The sequence below is a fragment of the Heliangelus exortis genome, chromosome 3 (genome assembly GCF_036169615.1).
Source record: "Heliangelus exortis chromosome 3, bHelExo1.hap1, whole genome shotgun sequence".
Classification (NCBI taxonomy): Eukaryota; Metazoa; Chordata; class Aves; order Apodiformes; family Trochilidae; genus Heliangelus; species Heliangelus exortis.
The window spans coordinates 31664273-31686635 of NC_092424.1; the positions used below are offsets into that span (position 1 = coordinate 31664273).

Genomic DNA, 22363 nt, shown 5'->3' on the forward strand with positions numbered 1-22363 from the left:
TTTGAGGGAAGTGTAAGTCCTATGACAGAGGCAGTAAGAACCATCCAAGGGTTACAGAAGAAACCTCCAAGCTTCTGCACTGCAAGGATGGCAAGGGCTTGGGGGCACTTGACACTGGAACAGGTTGCCCAGAGAGATGGTAGAAGCCCCATCCCTGGAAGATTTTTAAGGCCACACTGGACAGGGCTCTGAGCAACCTGATCCTAGTGGGAGGTGTCCCTGCCCATGGCAGGGGGGTTGGAACTAGATGGTCTTAAAGATCATTTCCAACCCTGAAAATCCTATGATTCCATGACTTCTCTTTCCAGCACTGTTACAGATATCACATGGGCAAAATCCCCTGTGTGCAATATAACATGCTTTGTTTGCCACACAAATATAAGAAGTGAACTGTCTAGAGGTAAGCACACTTCCCACTCCCTGTATATATATTATCCATCCCTACACTGTCCATTTCTGGTGGCACTTCTGGGTACCAGCACCCTGTTGCACCACAGGCAATTAAGAGCAGCATGGAGAGGTTAGGGAAAATAACCATGTATGTGCATACCAAGCCACCTGAGAACAATCATGCAAGAAATACAATGAGAAATATTTCAGAGGAATATGGAGGAGTAGCGAGGGCAGGAAAGGAAGGCAGCAGCTTTCTGAGTTGTAGAGGCAAAGCAATGAGTGAGGGAAGGGATAGACTATGCTGGAGGCAGTATTATTTCTAGGCCACATGGCAGGCAGTCACGAAGTCTGACCTCTCTGTGCCAGAGGAAACTCTCCTTCCCTTACCAAATTAGTGTATTTGGTTTAATTTTAGGGGCTCACCTCACCTTCCTCTTCCTTCATCCCTTTGTCACAAACCTGGATATTCCCTGTCGAACCTATCACTACCTGAACCTCTGGCTCTGAGTATTTGCGTTTCTTACTTGGTAATGAAGAGCAACAGTAACCACCAGCCATGTTACCAATGGCCAGGGACACAACTGAGAAACTACAGACATAGAAGTTTAATACATCTCAACTTGAAAGAAAAAGACAAATTTTGTAGTAGAGGGCAGTAGCAGACCCTCATAATTGTCAGATGCAGGTATGTCTTGATCACTGCAGTACAGTTGTTTCTGAGTAGGGGAGTCAGGAGAGAGCTATTGCATTTGAAAGGCTGAGAAACTTTCAAGAAAAACTGCCCTTCTTTCAGCAGTGACATTTTAAATGAAAAATCAACATTTGGAAGAAAAGATTTAATTTTTTTTGCTCTTTTTCTGCTTTTAAATATTTTAAAAATGCCTTTTTTTTTTTTTTTTTTTTTTTTATATTGCCTAAAGATTGCACTGTGAGACTAGAAAAACACCCCTGTTTAAGAAATGAAAAGGAATCAGATTAAAACTTTTAGCTCAGATTCTGGCTGAAGAAGAAAAAGCTGATTGCACCCTAAACTTCCTTTCCTAATTTTACTTCCCTTTGTTTTTGACACTATCTATACTTCAAGGTAAGGAGAGCCCCTGAGGAAGTCAGCCTTCCAGAGAGAAATGGCTAAGAAAACAGTGAAAAACAAATAAAATTGTGCAATATTTGTTAGTCACCCCAAGAAAGTCTATTAAAAATGTGGTTTGCTTATGAGCTGCCCTGGTGATAAAGAATCCAGAAGAAAAGGACTCTCTTCAGATGAGACAAGGAAACATTTTTTTTCTTGTCATTTGACTATTTGGTATACATATTCATGATTAGCACCACGTAATCTATAGTATCTATTGTCTTTTTGTAAGCATGGGACAAGAGTGGCTCTGCCATACCTGTAGCAGTCAGCTGCCACAGCTTGCACAGCAGAAACCTTGCTTTCCTCCACCATTCACTGCATTCCGGAAAGGCACCAAGGTGGCCTGGTAAGATATGCAATCAAAGGCTTCCTGGCCTGACCTTTACTCAGCTCTGAGATTATCACAAGCTAGCACCAAAGAGACTCCATATATAGCTGTAAAAAACCTAGAATGGCACTGGAGGAGCACAGCCCGTAAATGGCAAAACTATCTAGATTAAAATGATTTTTTTTCCCTATAAAAAAAAGGGATTCATGCCAAAACATGTTGATTTCTACAGGGCCTTTCATTTGCAGTTTTCACTGGAAAGAAGTCATCAAATTCTTAGAGCCTTTATTTATAAAACCAAAGAAACCATGAGAATTAAGGAGGTTTCAAAACATTAATTCCACTTTCAGATGAGCTTTAGGCACTGGCAGGAAAGAAGCCTGAACATCAGAAAATACATTCAGATTTCTATTTTCTCCCAGAAAATGAAAAATCGTACCTGGAGCAAATTGTTTGCACCTCGTGGATCAGGCCATGCCACACAGCCTACAAGCACATGTGCTCACACAAATGGGCACAGCCAGGAAAATGGCTACTCCTGCAGACAAATGCATACTATGGGACATGAATTATTGTCCAGGCTGGTGGGACCACCACTTGTCTTCATATCTTCCAGGAATTTTAGGAAAAATCACCCTCTGTGTCCCAGGCATTCAGAGGTGAGAAGATTCTGGCAACTTGCCGTTATGGCACACCCTGGGAATGCGCCGAGTCATGGGGCCACAGCTGAAAAACTCACACAAGCCTTTGGCCCGAGCACTGCAGTCTTCTTTCATCAGCTGTCCCGGTCAGCACTAATTGCTGGAAGAATAAAGGAGGAGACAGCAGCTAATATGCCTGTTCCATCTGGTTAAATGGTGAACTCTTCAGAATACAGCCTTGTCTCTACCCCAAGAAGTGAGGGGCAGCAGTAGTGCAGTCGAGTCCCTGGTTTGGAGAAGAGCTGGGGACTCCGCTCCAGCGGGCAGCGTTCAGGAGCCGCCAGCTCCCTGTCAAGTTCGGACGCGCAGGGATGTATTTTAAAGTGAAGCGAGAAAGCGAAGAAAATGGCTGCAAATACTCCCAGTGGCCTTCAGGGGGCACTGTGCCACACGGGGCGGACCAGAACCTACGCACCGCCTTTCCCCGCCTCAACATGGCGCCGCCCGTTCTCTCCGGCGGGTGAAGCCGCGTTAGGCGGTGCCTGCCAGGAGCTGCCAACTTCCGCTGCTGGGCCATTTCCTGGAGGGCAGCCCTTAAACGGCGTTCGCTGCGGCTGAAGGGCCCTTCTTCCCCGGCATACTCAGGGCGGGAGCCGGCGCTGCTCAGCCCAGGCTGCGAGGAGAAACGGCTTTTGAAAGAGCTGAAGCCTTTCGCCGGGACCGTTTTTCTGACTGAAACCGCCGGTGCGGACGGGGTAACGGCAGGCGGCCCTCCGGGGGCGCTGGAGTGGAGCCAGGACGTCCTCCGGGCCCCGCAGCCCACCCGCCCAGCCTGAGAGGGCATGCGGGGGTAGCTTACGCCGGCAGCCAAACAGCGGTGCCTCCCCTGCCCGCCGCCCAGTCCCGGTGGTCGCCGCGTAGCTGGCTTCAGACGGCCCCAAGATGTTCAGCTGGCTGGGCACCGATGACCGCCGGAGGAAGGACCCAGAGGTCTTTCAGACCGTCAGCGAGGGCCTGAAAAAGCTCTACAAAACAAAGCTGCTCCCCTTGGAAGAACACTACAAGTTCCACGAGTTCCATTCGCCGGCCCTGGAGGATGCTGACTTCGACAACAAGCCCATGGTGCTCCTCGTGGGACAGTATTCCACTGGGAAGACCACCTTCATCAGGTAAAACCTAGGCTGTGGGGGGGTAGAACGGATCCCCGTGTTACGTCTCTGGATCCCTTTTCTCTTCCGTGCTTTGTACCTGTCAACAGTTTTCAATTGAAAAGCTACCTCCACTAAAATTATAAGACGGCTCCTTTGCAAGGGCAGGGTGGTGTGGGACGTCCTATGAAACGCCCGCCCGTGTGGCAAAAAGCAGCCTAGGACAAGGCTGAGAAGTACGGACGGTGTTAGCCTCGAGGAATGAGTCACTCGGGGCCCTCTTGTCCGCTCAAAGTGCAAAGGCAAAAGTGCCTCTAACAGCCATTTTTTTCACCTTGATGTAGCTTGGTGGGGCAACCTATGGTCTAGGGAATATGGTCTCTGTCTTGGCTTGTGTCTTTCTTCTGCACTGTGTGCAGTGGCAACACTCAGTGCCGAGTTAGAGAAGTATGTGTGCTCAGTGAAGTTCATATGAAGAGGGAGACCTTCTCGTCTTTAGGGTTCTAGAAGAAAGCCCTTTTTAATCTGTGTTCTGGTCTGCTGAGATGCTGGGAGTATCGAGTTCATTTGTAACTGTAAAGGAAGAGCAGCTGTCAGCAGCAGGCTTGATGTGAAACTGACAAAGAGAAGGTTAAACTTTTTTAGCTGGACTTGACAGAAGGGGTTTCGGTTCAGCCACACTGCTAGTTCAGCTTGCAGAAGGCTTTCTCTTGGAGCTGTTCTGTCATTGTTTGTTAAGTGATTCATAAGATTAATGTTAAATTCCAGCCTTTTTCTGGTGTGGCTGTGTTGAAATCTGAGAGTTACCCTGGTGTAAATCTGGATGCAAGCTGCAGCCAGCCAGTCCCTAGGAGTAGTTCTTGGTGGAGAAGTGGAGCTGTGAAGTGTAGAGATGTGAATCAAATTCAAGACCTGAAGAATGACCTTGAAAAACTCAGAGTGAGGTTTTTATGTTCTGTAATGTTCCTGCTACTTAACGCCACAGCCGTGAGCCACAAACAGAATGCATTTCTGCCACCTTGTCATACACCTGGAGTGAAAAGGCTTTTCTTGTGTGAGCAAATCTGGTAGATGATGAAGGGGCATGAAGAAGCATTTGACACATGGTTAGAGACAGAATTGCTCTTCTGAAAGTTAACATAGTTGTCTGGTTCCACCCTAGATCTTTGTTCTGTGTCTTGGTATCAGACTTGTGTGAAAGGCTTTTTCAGCCCTCTGGGTTACTCAGATGAAAACTTCAAGGGGAGGTGCTAAATATCCATTTGTGAGATTGCTAGCTGTGTAACTAGAGCATCTCTTTGTAATGCTTTTCCTTGGATTGCCAGCATCAGCTTTTCCCTGCAGTCTCACCTGCATGCTGCAGTTAGCAGAGACTTCCTGCCTTTGCCCCTTTCTGTTCAGTGAAGTCCTTTTTCTGTAAGCCTGATCTTCTTTTGCAAGAAGTTTGGGTGCTTAAAGCACGTTTCAGGCAAAAGAAGATTGTTTTTGTTCGTGTGGTAAGTCAGCAACCCTTTTGCTGCTCTCCTGTCAGCAAACTGATCTGAGTATCTCCTCAACCACTGCATTTCATTTATGTTTGTGTTCTCTCCTCTCAGCCTTTTCTGTGTACAGGGCTGGGATGAGCCTGCCCAGAGTAACTGGGAGTGTCTGCTTCACAGGGCTGCAAAATGGACTTGAGAAAGTCTAGGAGGGCAGAGTTTTCTCTGTGTAAAACAGTGCTTAAGAAGGAGAAAGTTGAGAATTCCTGCAGAACCCCAGGGCCTCTTATAATAGGAAGAGTGTGAGGGTCTGTTGCTCAGGTATGTTCCCAACCAAAGGCAAGAAGTGCCAGAAACATGATTTTTGCTTTTGATAGGCTTTCAACATGAGCTTGTAGGTGCTGGTTTAGAGAGCTTGGATAAGTACCAGGTTATCATCCAGGGTTATTGTGGGAAGGCAAGTGGAGATAAAACTAAGAGCAGGGAGGAGTTAAAAGGGACTGAGGCAGGAAGTGAGAGGGGAAAACAACCATTATGTTGTGCCATTAGAGTGAGTCAAGAAACAGTCTCTGCACATCTCTTCCATAATCTTGTCAGGATGGGGGATAATTAGTGTTACCCCTATGTATCCCCTCCACTATTACATTGCATCCTGCTTGTACTGCTGTGCAATTTAGTGATCCTAGTTGTGATGTTGACATCAACACACAATTAAAAAATAGGATGAAGGATCTTCATCACCTACCTATGATGTGTTAATCTGCCAAATATTGTTCTTGGGGAATCAGCTGAAACCAGGAAGAAATGCTAGGCTCTGAAGCACCTACACTGCAGCATCTTGCAGTGTGGCTGCTAACTTGGCAGGAGGTGATAGCAGAAAGAAGGCAGTCGAGGGCAGCAGTGGTAAACAGTCCTAGAAGCTGAGGCAGGGAGGAGGAAGGTTTGTTGTGTGGGACAAAACTGGTGGAATGAGACCAAAGCACTGGCTTGTTTTCAGTGGAACCAGGCTGTTCTTTCCCCTGCTTTAAGGACACAGATTACAGTCATATTTTATGTGAAGGATGTAGCATCAGTAACTGCAGTTCATCTATTCCTGCTTCCTGCTGTATCTTCTTTTTTTGTTCAGTCCCTTTTCTCTTCTGAGCATACATTTGGCTCAGACTTTTCTGTAAGGCCAGAGCCTGAAAGGTGGTAATGCTGAGGAACAGGCAACCTCTACCTTGGAAAATCTGACAGCCACAGGAGGATGCCACTGGAGCCTGCCTCTGCAACATTATTGCTTTTTATGTTTCCTGTAAGAGGGTGGGAATGCGGAACAGAACATTACTTTCCTTATTAGATTCTGTGGTTTTTTTCTATAAATAATCCTGGCTTGTGTCCATCCATCCTGCTAATAAAATAAACAAGCCTGCCAGAGCCCTACTAACTGTCAACATAGTTTGCTTTTCTGGTGTAGCCACCCCTTCCTCCTGCAGCTAATCATTTACACGTAGTGGTCTGTCCTTACTGTTTGTCACAGGCTACACACAGAGAGCTCCCAGTGACCTCCCTGTTGTGGCCCTGAACCTTTCATCTCTGCCTCCACCAGGCAGTTGTTACCATTTCCTCCCTCTCTGCCCTTTTTCCTTTCCCACTCCCGGAATCACCTCTGCTGTCACATAGAGCATCCTGCATGACTCATCACGAGCAAATGGCCCCTTCCCCCACATCCTGCAGCGCTCCTGCCCGTACAGTCAGACAGCTCCTTACCTGAGTCTGGGCTCTATGCTGTTCCAAACCCACCTGGGAGAGGGTAGCCTGAGCCAGGCTGGCACTAATGCAGCTATCCTGCCTTTGTCCTTCACTTTCCCACCCCCAACAAAAGCAGGGAATGGACTGAAATGAGGCAGTACGATTGGACCAGCCACATACCAGCTCCAGATACTTCTCCAAAAAGCAGACTGTCTTAAAAAAAGGTGTGGGGTTTTTTTAAATAGCTTGTTAAAACAATGCTAAAATAACGAAGTGCTCTTGCCTGGCAGTCTCTGCAGGCTTCCTCTGCCTCAGTGGAGATTACTCTTTAGGCTCCTTGAAGGTGTTCAGCTGTCAGTGTTTTCCACAGCCATTGTTTGCTGCTCTCCTCTTCCAAAAATACCCAAGAATATGAGAACTGCATGTGCTCTGAAGCTTTCTTCTGTTAGCAGAGTCAGCTGACACCACTGCCTTGCAGAAGTGCCTCCCCCCATTAGACAAATGTCAATAAATCCCCTTGTATTTGGTCTGTGTACAGTGATTTTCCTCTGCTTTAGACACCATGCTGCACTATGCAGTCAAATCTCCCAGAGAAGCCTTACGTAAAATAGATGCTATGATATTAGGCAGTACAAATTTTCATCTCTCTGATTTCATACCACTTGTTGCACATTATGTCAATTAACATTGGCTTATAGCTACTTCTGTGTGAGAGTGCTTTTGTTGTTTCTTTTGGTTTTAAGTCTTATACAAGAAATAAATACAGAAATGCTTTGAAACATGAGCTGAGTGGATCTGTCAAAATTCCTTCACGCAGCCTGACTAGAGGAACAGTGTTGCTTAGACTTTCTTGGGAGTTTTGTCTATAAATGACAGAAACCTCAGGCTTTTTCTCTTCTGTTGCTCAAAAGCTATCATATTACATGTGCACCTCAAACTCTTAAAATGGCAAACAGGTTATTGTTACAGCAAGTCTGTGGCCTGGCATTGGGAGTCGGAGGTGTTTCTCAGAAGCACTTGACTTGTTGCATTTCATAAGTGTAACCACTACCCGTTTCTTTTCTCTCTAGTATCTGCAGGGGGAGAACTCAAAAGAGTTTATTTCTATGGATTCAATGAATTTTTTGTTTGCCACCCAAGACCAGGAACTTATAATCATGATCACCCCAAGATGCCTGAGCCTGGCTGAGTTTGGTTTGATTCCTGAGTTTGGCCGAGTGGCTTTTTAGCAAATAGCTTTTTCAGTATAAATAGCTTTCTAGAGAATGGAGCCAAGAACACTCATATGATAATCTACAGAGCCCTTGGTGGGAGAAAAGTGGCTGCTTCAAGTGAGAGGGAAGTTACTGTAGCTGCCAGGAAGGTGTGTTGTGGTAACCAACCAAGGAGGTGGCACACACCAGTCAGCATTAGCTGCATTCTGTTTTTGTTAAGTAATGATCCACTTTATAGGAAAGTTTGAGGAACCTCTACAGGCTTTAGGCAGACAGGACATACCCACCGTAGTATAGGAACTCAAAGGGCTCTTTCCTTCTTGGAATCTTTCCTGGATTGTTTCAGGTTTTTGTGAACTGCTACTTCATGTCAGGCTGCTGTTCCATCTCAGAGTTGCTCCCATCAAGAGAAGTCACTTCTGGTAACATTCTCATGACTTGGTAATCACTTTGAATGAAAGAAGAAAACACAATGGTAAAGTGCTAGTAAGGGAGATGGTCAGCATCCAAGCTAATTATGGATATAATTGTCAGACTTGTACTTGCTGCAGTCATTCTCTTCCTCAGTGTGTACCAAACTGTTATTTGCAATGTATCCTAGCCATGCCCTTCCTTGTATTACCTCTAGAGCCAGTTGGGTTACCCTTGTCAATTTGGAACTGAAGATGTTTTGGCTGACATTGAAATTTTGGTTTCAGCTAAGTTTCTTGTAAATAGCTGTACTTGCTGAAATTAAAAGCAAGTTTCTCAGTCAGTGTGTGCTTCTAGGACTGATAACACTTGATGTTTATAGTTTGAGCTAGGGAATGTTATGCAGAACCAAGGCCATCTGCTTGATTCTGAGGGAACATCTTATACTCCAGAAAGAGAAAAGGAGTAAAGGAGTTGCACCTGCAACCCTCCTTTAGGGAGGAGCAGACTAGGCAGGTGATCAAAATTGTCCAAACAGAGTATTCCATCCCATACGCATCATACTCAGTATAAATTTGAGAGATCATCGGGGTCAAACCCTTTCTCCCTTCCTTTGGCCTTCCTTTTTGCCCTTCTTCACGTGTCCCTGTTTGCTTCAGGGATGCTGGGAAGATTTTGTTCTTCTGCCTTTGGTGCTGATCCATGCCAGCCTCAATCTGTGTTTTCCCGCCTCCAACTCCCAACTGCTGCTGACTCCAGGAGTCCAGCCTGGACTTTCCCAGAGCTGCCCTGCAGCCTCAGTGGTGACATGAGCATTACTGGAGGAAATGGAGGAGGAACATGGTATCATTTTCTGTATAGTTGTATATATTAATTTTTCTTTTTTATCATTACTGTTTCATTAAAGCTGTGTAGTTTAGTTTCCAACCCACAAGTCTCTCTCCATTATTCTCTTTCCTTTCTTTATCAGGGAGGGGGATTCATAGAGAGCATCTGCCATTTGGTTAATTGCCAGCCCAGCATTAAACTGTGACACAGCTATTGGCAGCAATCAACACAATATTGAACTAACTTTAACCTGGCAGTTACATGTTACTCATGTAACAATCCAGAGCTTATCACCAGACCAGGTGGTCTGACACCATCCCATAGATCTCTCTTCTGCAAGCCACATGGATACAATGATCTTAGTATTTAGCACAGGACCACCAGGTGGGGTGTTTTCTGCATTCTCTCACACAAACACTGGCCTGACCTCAGTGTGGGTATTTGGCTTTTTCATGAGGCAAAGCGAGCTGTCCCATGACCCAGTGATCCACCATGAATTTGGCAGGATAAGACAGGGTCTGATTCTAGGGTCATATTCAGAGTCCTGCAGGCCATTAGTGACTCTTTCCTTGAAATTTGGCAAACTATACCTTCAGAGAGGCTGCTAGAGGCTTAGGAAATAATAAGGGATGGTGTGCTTACTGTGCTGTTTAGCTTGATAACAAATATTGGGCATATAGTCTGCCACCTACATGCTTAATGCTCAATATGCTTGAGCACCTTGTATTGCAGAGCTGTATCTTCATTGCAGAAGCATGTGGGAAGGGAGTCTTGAGACTTGAATAGTCAAGTACAGGAGAACTTGGCATTTGAGTGATTGATTTGGACTGGTGGCTAAGCACATCAGTTGGATAAGTCTGCTGAAATAAGCAGCAATGAAGTAATTGGTATTGGCACCAAAGGTTTCAGGATTAACTCTTGATTTTAGTGGACTGCTGTTTTTACATTGCTATGCTAAGTCTTGTTTCAGATATCTCAAAAAGTAAATATATGATATGATCAAACATGGTAAGAATTTCAACTTCTTAGTCCACCTGAAATTAAAAAAGCTTTAAAAGTAGAGATCCTGACTAGAAAAACTACCATGACATTTGTCAAGTAATTCAGTAACTGTGCTAAAACTAGTCTCAGATCCATACTGTTGAGTATGGATCATTACATTACATCACATCATTACACTGCAGTCTTCAGTACATTTCATTTAGGACCCAGGCAGATCATGTCTCATGCCCACACCCTATTTTTTTTCCTACAGGTACCTGCTGGAGCAGGATTTCCCAGGGATGAGGATTGGACCAGAGCCTACAACTGACTCTTTCATAGCAGTTATGCAAGGAGATGTGGAAGGAATTGTTCCTGGAAATGCATTGGTGGTGGATCCCAAAAAACCATTCAGGAAACTCAATGCCTTTGGCAATGCCTTTTTGAACAGGTTGGTATCTGAGAACTTGGTTTTCCTGAAGAATGAAGCTAGAACCTGAGGAGCACAGAGCTTGCAATTTAAAGGGATAAGGCATTACACTATTCTACCTTTTTTTTTTTTTCCCCTATCCCCATGGCTGATGCAAAGCCATTCCAGCTCTACCAGGTGCATGTGAGACACTTGCTGAAGGGCAGATTAACAAATAAAAGTGAGACATACCTTCATTTTACTTTAACAAACAAACAAACACAGCACATCTTGTCAGGCTCATCCTGTAGGAGTCTAAAGGTAAATCTGTTCATTATGCTTTGCCTTTGGTAGATTTTTGCATTCTGCCATAAGCTCAGTTCCCTGAAACTAAATAGTCCAGCCTGACATAGCCAACAAACTGGGAAATATACAAATCTTTCCTTCCTTTCTTCCATGTTTAAACATTGCTTGAATGTCCCTCTTGTAAGAAAACAAGGCTCTCTCCATTCTAATGCCTTATACATAAGCTCAGGTGCAAAGTGATGACTGCCCTAATGTCTTTCCCATGGAAAAAACTGTAGGAGGTTTGGACAGTGGCTCTGTGATGAGGAATGTAGTCTTTCCATTCTAGGGAGTTGGATCTAGGCCTTGCAGAAAGCCAGCAGCACACACCCATATCCTAGATCACAGAATGTTTTAGGTTGGAAGAGACCTCCAAGATCATCCAGTCCGACCTTGGACTAGCAGCCCAGTCAACTACTAAACCATGTCCTTAAAGACCAGGTCCAAATGCCTTTCAAATGCCTCCAGGGATGGTGACTCCACCACTGTCCTGGGCAGACCATTCCAATGCCTGACAACCCTCTCAGTGAAAAAATGTTTCTTAACATCCAGCCTAAACCTCCCCTGGCACAGCTTACATCCACTCCCTCTGGTTCTATCACAGTCCACTAAGGAGCAGAGGCTGTTTCTCTCCTCACTCCAAACTCCCTTGAGGCAGCTGAAGAGGGCGATAAGGTCTCCTCTCACCTCCTCTTCTCTGGACTGAACAACCTCAGCTCCCTCCACTGCTCCTCACAGGACTTGTGCTCCAGGCCCTTCATGAGCTTTCTTGCCCTTCTCTGGACACGCTCCAGCACTTCTGTGTCCCTCTTACAGTGAGGTGCCCAGAACTGAACACAGGACTCAAGGTGCAGCCTCACCAGAGCTGAGTACAGAGGGATGATCACCTCTGTGCTCCTAACACAAGCCAGGATGCCACTGGCCTTCTTGTCCACTTGCACACACTGCTGACTCATATTAAGTCGACTGTCAGCCAGTACCCCTCAGTCCCTTTCCAATTTACAGCTTTCTAACCACACTTCCCCAAGTCTTGTTGTTAGGACCCAGGTGCAAGACCTGGCATTTGGCCTTCTTAAACCTCATACAATTAACCTTGGCCCATTGGTCCTACCTGTCTAAGTCCTGCTCTAAGGCTTCCCAAATCCTCCAGCAGATTGACACAGCCAGCTTGTTTGTTGTTATCTGCACATTTACTGAGGGTACACTCAATCCCCTCATCCAAATCATTAATGAACATATAAAAGAGAACAGGCCCCAGAACTGAACCCTGGGTGACACCACTTGTGACAGGTCATCAGCCAGATTTAGTTCCATTTACTACCACTCTTTCAGGCCAACAATCCAGCCAATTTTTTATCCAATGCAGGGGGTATATTTATCCAAGCCAAGTGCCATAGGTTTCTGAAGAAGAATGCTGAGAGACAGTATCAAAAGCTTTACTAAAGTTCAGATAAACATTGTCTACATCTTTTCCCTCATCCACTAGGTGAGTCATCTTGTAGAAGGAGATCAGGTCAGTCAGACAGGACCTACCTTTTGTAAACCCATGGTGACTGGGCCTGGTCACTTGTTTATCTTGTATGTACCGTGTGATGCTACTCAAGATGCCCTGCTCCATAACCTTTCCTGGCACCAAAGTCAAACTGACAGGTCTGTAGTTCCCCAGATCATAGTTTCAGCCCTTCTTCTAGCTGGCCATTATGTTTGCCAGTTTCTAATCTACTGGGACATCCCCAGTTTGCCAGGACTGTTGATAAATAATGGAAAGTGGGTTGGTGAGCACATCTGCCAGCTCCTTTAGTACCCTTGGGTGGATCCTGTCCAGTCCCATATACTTGTGCACATCTATGTGGCACAACAGGGCACTGATCATTTCCTCCTGGACTATGGGGGCTTCATTCTGCTCCCCATCTTGGTCTTGTAATTCATGGAGCTGTACCCTCAGGGAGCAATTGGCATTGGCAAAGACTGAAACGAAATGAGCACTTTTTTTTCAGCCTTTTCCTTGTCCATGGTCACGAGTCTCCCCCCTCAAGTAGAGGGGGGAGATTCTTTCTATCTCTTCTTTTGCAATTTATGTATTTATAGAAACTCTGGTCTTGTACCATGCTGGCTCATTTTAAGATGCACAGGTACAGTTTTTTCCTGTGCCTTAAGGATTTCTCTCCTGAGGGCTGTCCAGCCTTCCTGAACTCCTTTGTGCTTGAGGACTATATACCAGGGGATATCTCCTGAAGTCTTCCCTCTGGAAGTCCAGGGAGGAAGTTCTATTGACCTCCCTCCTTACTTCCCCAAGAATTGAACACTCAACCATCTCACGGTCACTTTGTCCAAGATGACCACCACCAACCTTTACATCTCCCACTAGTCCCTCTCTGTTCATAAAGAGTAGATCTAGCGGTGAGCTTTTCCTTAATTGGCTCAGTCACCAGCTGTGATAGGAAGTAATCTTCCACACACTCCAAGAATCTCTGGGACTGCTTCCTCTCTGCAGTAAGCAGACATCTAATAAGTTGCATTCTCCCACAAGAACAAGGGGAAGCAAATCTAAAACCTTACCCATCTGCTTATAGGACACTTCATCAACCTCCTCACCCTGGTTGGGTGGTCTGTAACAGACCCCTACCATGGTGTCTGCCTTGTGTGAATCCCCCCTGATTCTTAGTCATGGTATAGCACAGACTGTGCTACAGCAGGCAGAGTGGGAACAAACCTTCTGACTGCTCCCACTGTTGGCACCTTCCCTGCAAAAGCATGGGGGAGAGATTGTGAACATGGCAGCTACTCAGCCAAACAACCAGGAAAGCTGGTTCTGAGATTAGAGAGTGTTTATCTAGAGAGTGCAGCATCTGCCAGCACTGATCAAAGGAGTGCAAGCATAGGCTGCAGCGAGGCAAGGAAGGGACCTGCAGCAATGCACAGGGAGAAGCTTGATGAGAAAAGGGGACCCTATCTGGAGTCACTGCTGTGCTGAGAACCCCACAGTGCCTCAGGATGCAAGCAGCATCTGAGCACTGCACAGTCTCATCATTCAAATACATCAATGTGATCCTGCACCAGAGAGACTTTGAGATGTCTTCAATACTTCACAGGGTGCAGAATGTCTTTACCTGGCCAACAGTTTGGTCAGGTGGCTGTCCAATGCCAACACCAGGGGAGGAAGGTGGTTTACTGTAAGAGCAGGCCTCCTGCCTGGAGTGCAGAAGTGGTAGATGAAGAGAACATCATTCAGAGCATCCCTGCTGATATCCAAGAACTGGAATACAGTTCACTGCAGAAGAGAAGCAGCATTGGGAATAAGACCAGGCCTGGAGAACAAGAAATCAAACACTCCTTAACTGGAGTGATTGATGTTTCCTGAATGCACGTTGTTCCAAATGCAGAAAGTCTGTGTCCATTAGCCTAGTTCACTGTATCATGCCATGCTTTTGTTACTCTCCTGGTACTGTTCCTTCTCCTGTGAGGAAGGATTGAAGTGCCTGTGAGAGAGAGCAGGGCAGAGGGGCCCAGCAGTGACCCAACAGCATCAAAGTCCTGCTGGCAATACAAGGAGTCAGCAGAACAGCTAATTAACCCAATTTCTGCTGACAAATAAAAAAGAGGAGTAATGATTTCTAAACTGGCAGAGGAAGACATGCTAAGGGTGACTTGCTCAGCAGTGTGAGCATTACAGTGCTGAAAGTGCAAATGACAATACCCAACTAATTAGCAAATTCAGTGACTGCAAGAATTAACTCAGAGGGCCAGAAATTTAGCAGATATGAATAAGGATGTACCCACACTTATCCCTGTTGTGGGCCTGACTTCCTGGCAGGAGACAATTTAGAGCTGTCTCTGCCCTGCAGGTATCATGATTACTAAGGTGCTGACATCAGCTAGGAGGCTGTAAGCAGGAAATATATATAATGGGAGGTAATCTCAAAGAGCAACCCCTCTAAGAGTGGCCACAGGCAAGTCCACTTTACCCTTGGGTGGTTCAAGGGTAACGATTGGCTGTGGAAATCAGTGGAAAGGAACAGAGTAGCAGGCAGTAGCATTCACACAGACCATGGTGGTTTCAGCTGAGAGGTGGCACTGTGTCCTGTGAGATGCAGAGCCTGCTGCTCCAGGAGAGCAAAGTGGAAGGAACAGGAGTGAACATCTAGCCTCCAGTAACAGTAACAGCTTTTACTCCCCTATAGAGACTAGGATCTGCTGCCTTCCAGGTAGCTAAAAGAAGAGTGGTACAGTCAGGATTTGGCTGGGAGACAGCAGCTAATTGTACTGGTAACAGCCTGTCTTTTCCCTCCCTTCATTCCCAAGAGATGGAGTGCCTGCCCAGACCTTCCTTGGCTAAGGGCAGAGATAGGGCTGAAAAGATAGGAGCTCTGCAGTACCATGCTCTGACCCTGTCTCTTCTCTCCTTGCCACATGTGGTTCCTGGGTATTGAGGCAAATGACTCTTCACTCCAACTCTGCTGGCAATACACTAGCTCTGGAGGACTCCCAGCAGAGAGATTACAGGTTTCATCTCATTATCAGGAAGGACTTGTTTGGCACCAAGGGCCTGGAGCAAAATCAGGAATCTCAGCCATCACACTCATGTCACATTGGATTGGTTGCAAGATTCCTCCCACTCTCAAACTGTCTTAGGGGAAGCTATGGTGAAGTCAGTCTCACTTTCATGTAGTCAGCAGCTGGAATCATCATGGATAACAGCTTCCTCCTTCAGCCCTATGCTCTGCCTGTAGAGGTAGTGAAAGTCTAGTTTTGCACCACATTCTTTCCCTTCCTATGTCCCTGGACACAATTAGTTCATGCTCACTGAGGTCCTGCAGTTCTGCTAGGACAGCAAGTAGACAGCAGCCTTAACAACCTTGCCAGCAGAGCCAGAATGCACTCTCATGCAGGCCTCTGGCCTTATATCTGAAGTCTCCTATAAAGTACTTTCTCTAGAAAAACTGGGGGAAAATCCATTTGCCTAACCCATTTAGTATTAGACCTCAAAGAATGCTTATGGCTATAACAGTGAAGACCAAACCTGGGCTGGCAGGACAGGAATAACGTGACCTTCTGAGCTTTATGTTCCCTGCTGCTGTGCCTGGCACTTAACAGGAGAATCAAGCCACTCCCCAGCTTCTCCATGAGGAGTTGCACATTCAAAAATGCTCTCTGTTGCCACCTGCTAAGCTGTGGAAGTGGGAGAGAAATTATAGTGTGTGGTCTGAAATAGCTGGCAGCTTGGGAGAGAAGACACTCATCCATGAAGATTCACTCTTGTCAGAATCTTCTTTGAGTCATACAATTAAAAGGAGTGAGGTAGCATGGAGGAATTAATAGCTTCAGGGACTTCATCCAAATCAATCAGAGTGCTGCTGGACTCTGACTGCATCTAGTAGCATTTGTGCCAACTCCTATCCTCTGTGGTTCTTCTTCCTCCCAAAGTAACACATTTTTTTAATGCCTGATGTCACACCACCCTGTTAATATGCATATGTACATGTACACATACATATTTTTAGCTGCTTGGAATGCCATCACAAAATGGCTATCCGTGAAGCTCTCCTGAGAGCCATATAAGCAGACAGATTTTTGCTCTTACCAGCAACTGAAACCTGAGCAAACTGCTAGAAAAAAGCAGAAGCTACTCTTCTTAGGCAGTGATTTGCATAGGTACAATTGTTAACAAGTAGCTGAAGAGCAGTTACGCAGAAACTGAGCTGTAAAAAGGGGAGGAATTAATTACAAACTGAATGTAAGTCAACAGCTTGTGAAAAAAGCAAACATTGTACTGACATACCTTACAGGACTATTGTATGTAAGAGATACGGAGCAAACTACCCATTCTGATTACCACTGGCAAGGCCACAGCTGGAGTACTGTGTCAGCTTGGGGCATCATGCTTGAAGAAATAGGTGGAACAGTTTGAGAAGACCCAAAGGATAGCTGCAAGGAATTTAGAAATGAGCTAGAAAAGCAGCTGGAGAGAAATGAAAGAGAGAGAGAGAAGAGGTAAAAAACAATTAAAAAAAACACCCCCACAACTATTTTCTCCTATTTTCTTTAGAGGAAAGACTGAGGTGAGACAGGATGACCGTAGTATACACTGCAAGAAGAAGGGGAAAATAAATAATTTTCCATGTCTCCTGTGTTTGAGACTGAAAGGCTTTGCGGCATGGGAGATTTAGATTAAACATTAAGAAAAAGAGGTTTTGCTGTAAGGATGATTAAGTTGTGGAGTAGGCTCTCAGCAAAGGTTGGTGAGTCTGAGCTGTGGATTTGAAGAACACTTTAGGCAAACATCTGATGGGTTCAGCCTTGAGGCAGGAAGATAAAACTAGGCAACCTCTCGAGATCTCATGCTGAATGTTCTTCAGGATTTCCGTGGTGCAAAAGTAGCACGCTTTGTCTGATTAAAACCAAACTTAAAAGAGAAGAAAAACTTAAAACATTGGTGATTTTTTTAAAAAACAAGTTATATTCGTTCACTTGAGTTCAGGACCCTGCAGGAGAATGCTCAAGTGAAGAAAAGAAAAATCCACTTCTTGCTAAAATCTAAACAACAAATGAAAACATTTGGACATCCACATTTTCATATAATACTATGCAATTTGAGGGCCACATAAAAAAACCAACTGTTACAGGTCATGACTGAGACCCATGTTCCAGAAGCAACAAGACAGTCAGAGAAAGTGCTCTATTCTGGCTTCTTTCTCACTTTGTAAAATAAAGAGTAACTCCAAGCTCCATCTAAAGACTTGTAAGCAAGATCAGAGCCTGGCTTCTCTCATCCTACCTGTGACATTCAGCACATCAAAAATACCTTTTGCTTTTATTTTAAACACATTTATTTTCACACAGGTTTGTATGTGCCCAGCTACCTAATCCTGTGCTAGAGAGCATCAGCGTCATTGATACACCAGGAATCCTTTCTGGAGAAAAACAGAGAATTAGCAGAGGTAAGTCCCAAATTCAGGTCTTTTCCAAATGATAGTAGTGAAAACAAAAGGGATTCTATATGACTTTCACCTCAAGCTTTATAAGCTGTAGACAGAAATACTAGTAGGAGCCTCTCAGAGACAGCAGGACTTTACCATTGGGCTTGATATGCTGTCTGCTATTGGTAATTCAGATGCTTACAAGGTCAGCAGTTCCTTTGTTACAGTCCATTATTTCCCAGTGGAACAGATTTCTGTCAGAAAAAGTCAATACCTATTTGCTTTGCAGAAACACTTGCTTTTAGTGACTAATTGATGAGCCCTAGGCAAGGCTCCCATGGCAATCAATCTGGTTTCTTTCCAGTTAATGCAGCAGGTTTCTTGCATTGTCCAGGCTTCCTAAATGTAGTACAGTACTAGATGGGGTTTAAGAGCCATTGGCACCCAGGTTCCTCATTACAGTGGGGAATGTGGAAATCCTGGATGGATTTCAAATTGGATCTGAGGGATAGCACAGAGTCTCTTATGAAGTTCTGAGTCTCTCAGAACACCCTCTGAAGTACGCAACATCTTGGTACTTTAAACCTAACATCTGTGGACATTTTCTTACCCTGTAAGGTGGTGGTGACATAGCTAACATTTCTTGAAGGTTCCTTAGACTGAACTGGTAGCTATGCATCATTTTGTTGGAAGAAAGCCAGGAGCAGTGTCACAGTATTCACTTCTCATTCACACCACTTATAAACAATGCACAATGAAGTTCTGGCAGCACAGGCTCTACCCAGAGTGCTGAGGCTTTTCCCATATTTTGATGTCCTGTCCCATAAGATTTCCAACAGCTCATGCCTTCTCTACCTTTGCACTGAAGTTATTCTTGGAAGCTTCCTTTTATTTTTTGAGAAACCACCTTGCACAGATCCAGGCCTTGACTGTTCTAGTGGGATCTTCCACCACAGAGATCTCAGCTTCTTTAGCTGAGTTTAAAACTCTCAGTTTTTCCAACATGGGCCTCTGCACTGCTAGGGGATCATAAATGGCTTCCAGGCAGCCTACAAATGGTAGCAAGATGCACAAGCTTTCATCAAAAAGTTGAAAAATGTGCTGTGCAAGAATTCCTTCCTTCAGCAGAAAGTGTTTGAAATTGTAAATAAGCAGAGATTTATATTGGTGTAAACTTTTTTCAGTCAAAAAATGCCACTGAAGCAACTAGTTCTCTTGTGAAATTAGCACTGTGAAGAAAATTTGCTTAGAAGGAATTATTTTTGTTCTTAAAGAATAAAAATCATATGTGAGTCAAGACAGACCCATTTTAATTCCCCCCCCAAATTCCATAGTCCCTTTATCAAGTCTCCATACCCGTCCAATTTCTGACATTTATTGCAAGATTCCTATTTTCCAGGTACTCCCAGTGATAAAAATACCTTCCTGCAAAAGGTACTGTCACTTTTTGCTCCTTCTTTTGCAAAATTTTTCTATTATACTCCCAATGGGCGTTGTGTTCCCACTTCTGCAGCTGCTCTAGTAAGCTCCAGCAGTACCAGAACATGCTAATGCACAGATGTGCAAGGTTAGTAAAGTCACTGGTGTACTTTGACCAGAGCCAATAATACCTTTCCAAATGTCTGGGAACAGCTGAGGGAATGTTACTTATAAGCAGAAAAGGGGAGTCCCAATTTTCTAAGCTTTTGCACACTATACCTGTTTTCAGGACTGAGGGCCTGTCACAGCATGTGGGACAAGTTCTACCTGGAAAAAACTACACTTTTGGTGCAGTTAAGTGCTTGAGCATTGGCACTGTGTGGTCACTTCATCCTTTTGCCAGGAGGTGAGAACACTGAATGGAGCATAGCCATCTCCTGCTTATCCTGCCATTCCAGGGATTTGCTCTGCTACACGTACAGCCAGAGAAGGGGGCTGTTGCAAACTGGCTGTCAACTGACCTAATCACAACATTTAAAAATACAGGATAGGTGGGATCAAACTACATTGCAACTATATATGCCATTTTTATATGGCTGTTTCAGGACAGCCTGCAACTGGTTATGTGGGCTGTGTCGAATGGCCTCTCAGTAGCTACAGGACAAGAACCTCATCTGGTGTAGATCAACAGCTTTGCTGAAGATGACAGAAATCCAGCAGTTTCTTTCTGCAGGGGATCCAGCCCAAGGAGCAGAAAGAGTCAAAAGAATGCTGAAGTGCTTATGGTTAGGAAGGGCTGCTGCCAGGCATTGGCTTGAGCTTATCTCAAGGAAGCTGGGGTTTGAAAGGGAGTGCTCACCTCCCAGCTCCCATGAGGAGGAAAAGTGGTGAGTCTTGTGCCTTTGCCACCAAGCCTACAAGCCAGGTGCCCTTGTTAGCAAGTTGTTTTGGAGGCAGATAGAGCAATAATGTGGTTTCTAGGCAGAAAAAAGACTGCTAAGAACTGCTGACACAAAAATTGTTCCTTCCCATTATACCTTCTCAGCCTGCTCAGATTTCACTTGGGAATTAAGACTGCTCTTGAGGGAGTTCTACAGAGGTTTCCCAAGAGGCACTTTGAAGTTTCATAACTCCTAGGAACAGGGTAGCTCTTCTTACCCCTGTTGTTTGCTAGTAGTAGGTTTTAAAACCCTCAGACTAGGGCACCTATGATGCAAGGTCAGGGAAGGGAATGGAAAGTAAAGCAGATTTTTGTTGTAAATTTGACGAGAAAAGTAATTATGCGAAGGATGTGGCAGGCTTTCCCAGACTGACCATCCCATGAGAACCAGAAATAGTTCTAAAAATAGAAAATTCCTCTTACTGGGAGGATCCCAACATCTGTCTTGTTCTCCATTAGATGCCAAGAGCATTAGCTAACCTATACAGTGACAGCTTAGCAGAATACCATGGTATCAAAGTTTAGCAATCCTCAAGGGCCACCTTATGCCCGTGAATTTCAAGGCAACAGCTGTTCCTCTGATTGCATCCATGTTTCAAGGAGCTGAAGGAAGGAAAACTGGGTTTGAAGGCATGATTCAGGGACAAAGACCAGGTTCCGAAGCTTTTAATTTGTCTGCGTTCAACTTTGAATTAATTTCACTGCCTTGTTGCTGTTGGAAAGACTAACCTGACAGATAACACTTACCCCTTTCCTCATAGACAGGCTGCATGGATAAGCTCCAACACACCAGTGCAGTGCTAACAGCATTCCCACCAGCAGGTCTTTGCAAGGTCGCAAGCTCCAGGGAATTCTGTATAATCCTGGGAAGCAGAGCTCTGTGCTGCCTCTTTTACAGCTCTCTTTTACCACTACATGACCATAAGAGCCACCTTCTTCCCACAGAGCTGTCCATGAAGTTTCCCAGTAGCTGACATGCAAGTTTAGGCCTGTCAAGTAGTTGAGGGTGAGGCAGTCTGTCATAGATGAAGTCCACATCCTCTCACCATGCAATGAGATCACCATCACAGACCACTGCTGCTGCTGTCTGGTTCTGGTAAAGGGTGTAACCAGGGAGCTGCCTGCAGTGATTTGTCCTGCTGAGCTCCTGTGACTTATGAACTTCTCCATGGTGGGGCACCCATGGTGTCACACATGTGGTAGCACCCCATAGGTTATGCAGGTTGTACGTGTACAGGCATGGTGAGAAGTGTTCCCAGGATGTCATGACCCAAAGCATCATGCTCTTCACCACTTCTGTACTATCCTTGCCTGGAGAACAGCCTTTCATCTTTTCATCTGGTACTGGGGCGTGGATCTGTGTCCACATGTAAAAAGTTATCGTATTACCTTATCCCTTTCTCTATTCTCCCTTCTTTTATTGTTACAACCCTGGATACAAGAGAAAAAGCCTGGAGGAAGGAAGACTCTCCACTGGTCAATGAAGACTGGGTTAGAGATCAGTTATGCAAATTGAATGTCCATGGGCCCAAGAGTTCTGACAGAGCTGCCTGATATTATCACTCTACCACTCTCCATCATTTTCAAGAGCTCATGGGAAACAGGAGAGGTGACTGAGGACTGGAAGAAAGCCAATGTCACTCCAGTCTTCAAAAAGGGCAGGAAGGAAGATCCAGGCTATTACAGACCAGTCAGCCTCACCTCCATCCCTGGAAAAATGATGGAGCAGCTTGTTCTGGAGGTCATCTCTAAGCACATGGAAGAGAAGAAGGTTATCAGGAGTAGTCAGCATGGATTTACCAAGGGGAAATCATGCTTGACTAATCTGATAGCCTTCTGTGATGTTGTGACTGAATGGGCAGATGCAGGGAGACCAGTGGATGTAGTCTACCTTGACCTTAGCGAGGCTTTTGATACAATCTCCAAAACATCCTCATAAGCAAACTCACAAAATGCAGGACAGAAGAATCTGCAGTGAGATGGAATAAGAACTGGCTACACAATAGAGCCCAAAGAGTGGTGATCAATGGTGCAGAGTCCAGCTGGAG

The 22363-nt window shown here is 45.1% G+C and overlaps 1 protein-coding gene across 1 annotated transcript in view; it reads left to right on the forward strand.

Annotated features, from left to right (window-relative positions):
• The first annotated feature begins 2959 nt into the window (after window positions 1–2959).
• Window positions 2960–22363, forward strand: part of EHD3 (EH domain containing 3) — a 33763-nt gene continuing 14359 nt past the window's right edge. Inside the window, exons 1-3 of the mRNA XM_071739873.1 lie at window positions 2960–3663; window positions 10560–10736; window positions 17880–17977. Of these exons, the coding sequence (XP_071595974.1) occupies window positions 3437–3663; window positions 10560–10736; window positions 17880–17977 (502 nt within the window). The 5' untranslated portion in view covers window positions 2960–3436. The remainder of the gene's footprint in view (window positions 3664–10559; window positions 10737–17879; window positions 17978–22363) is intronic.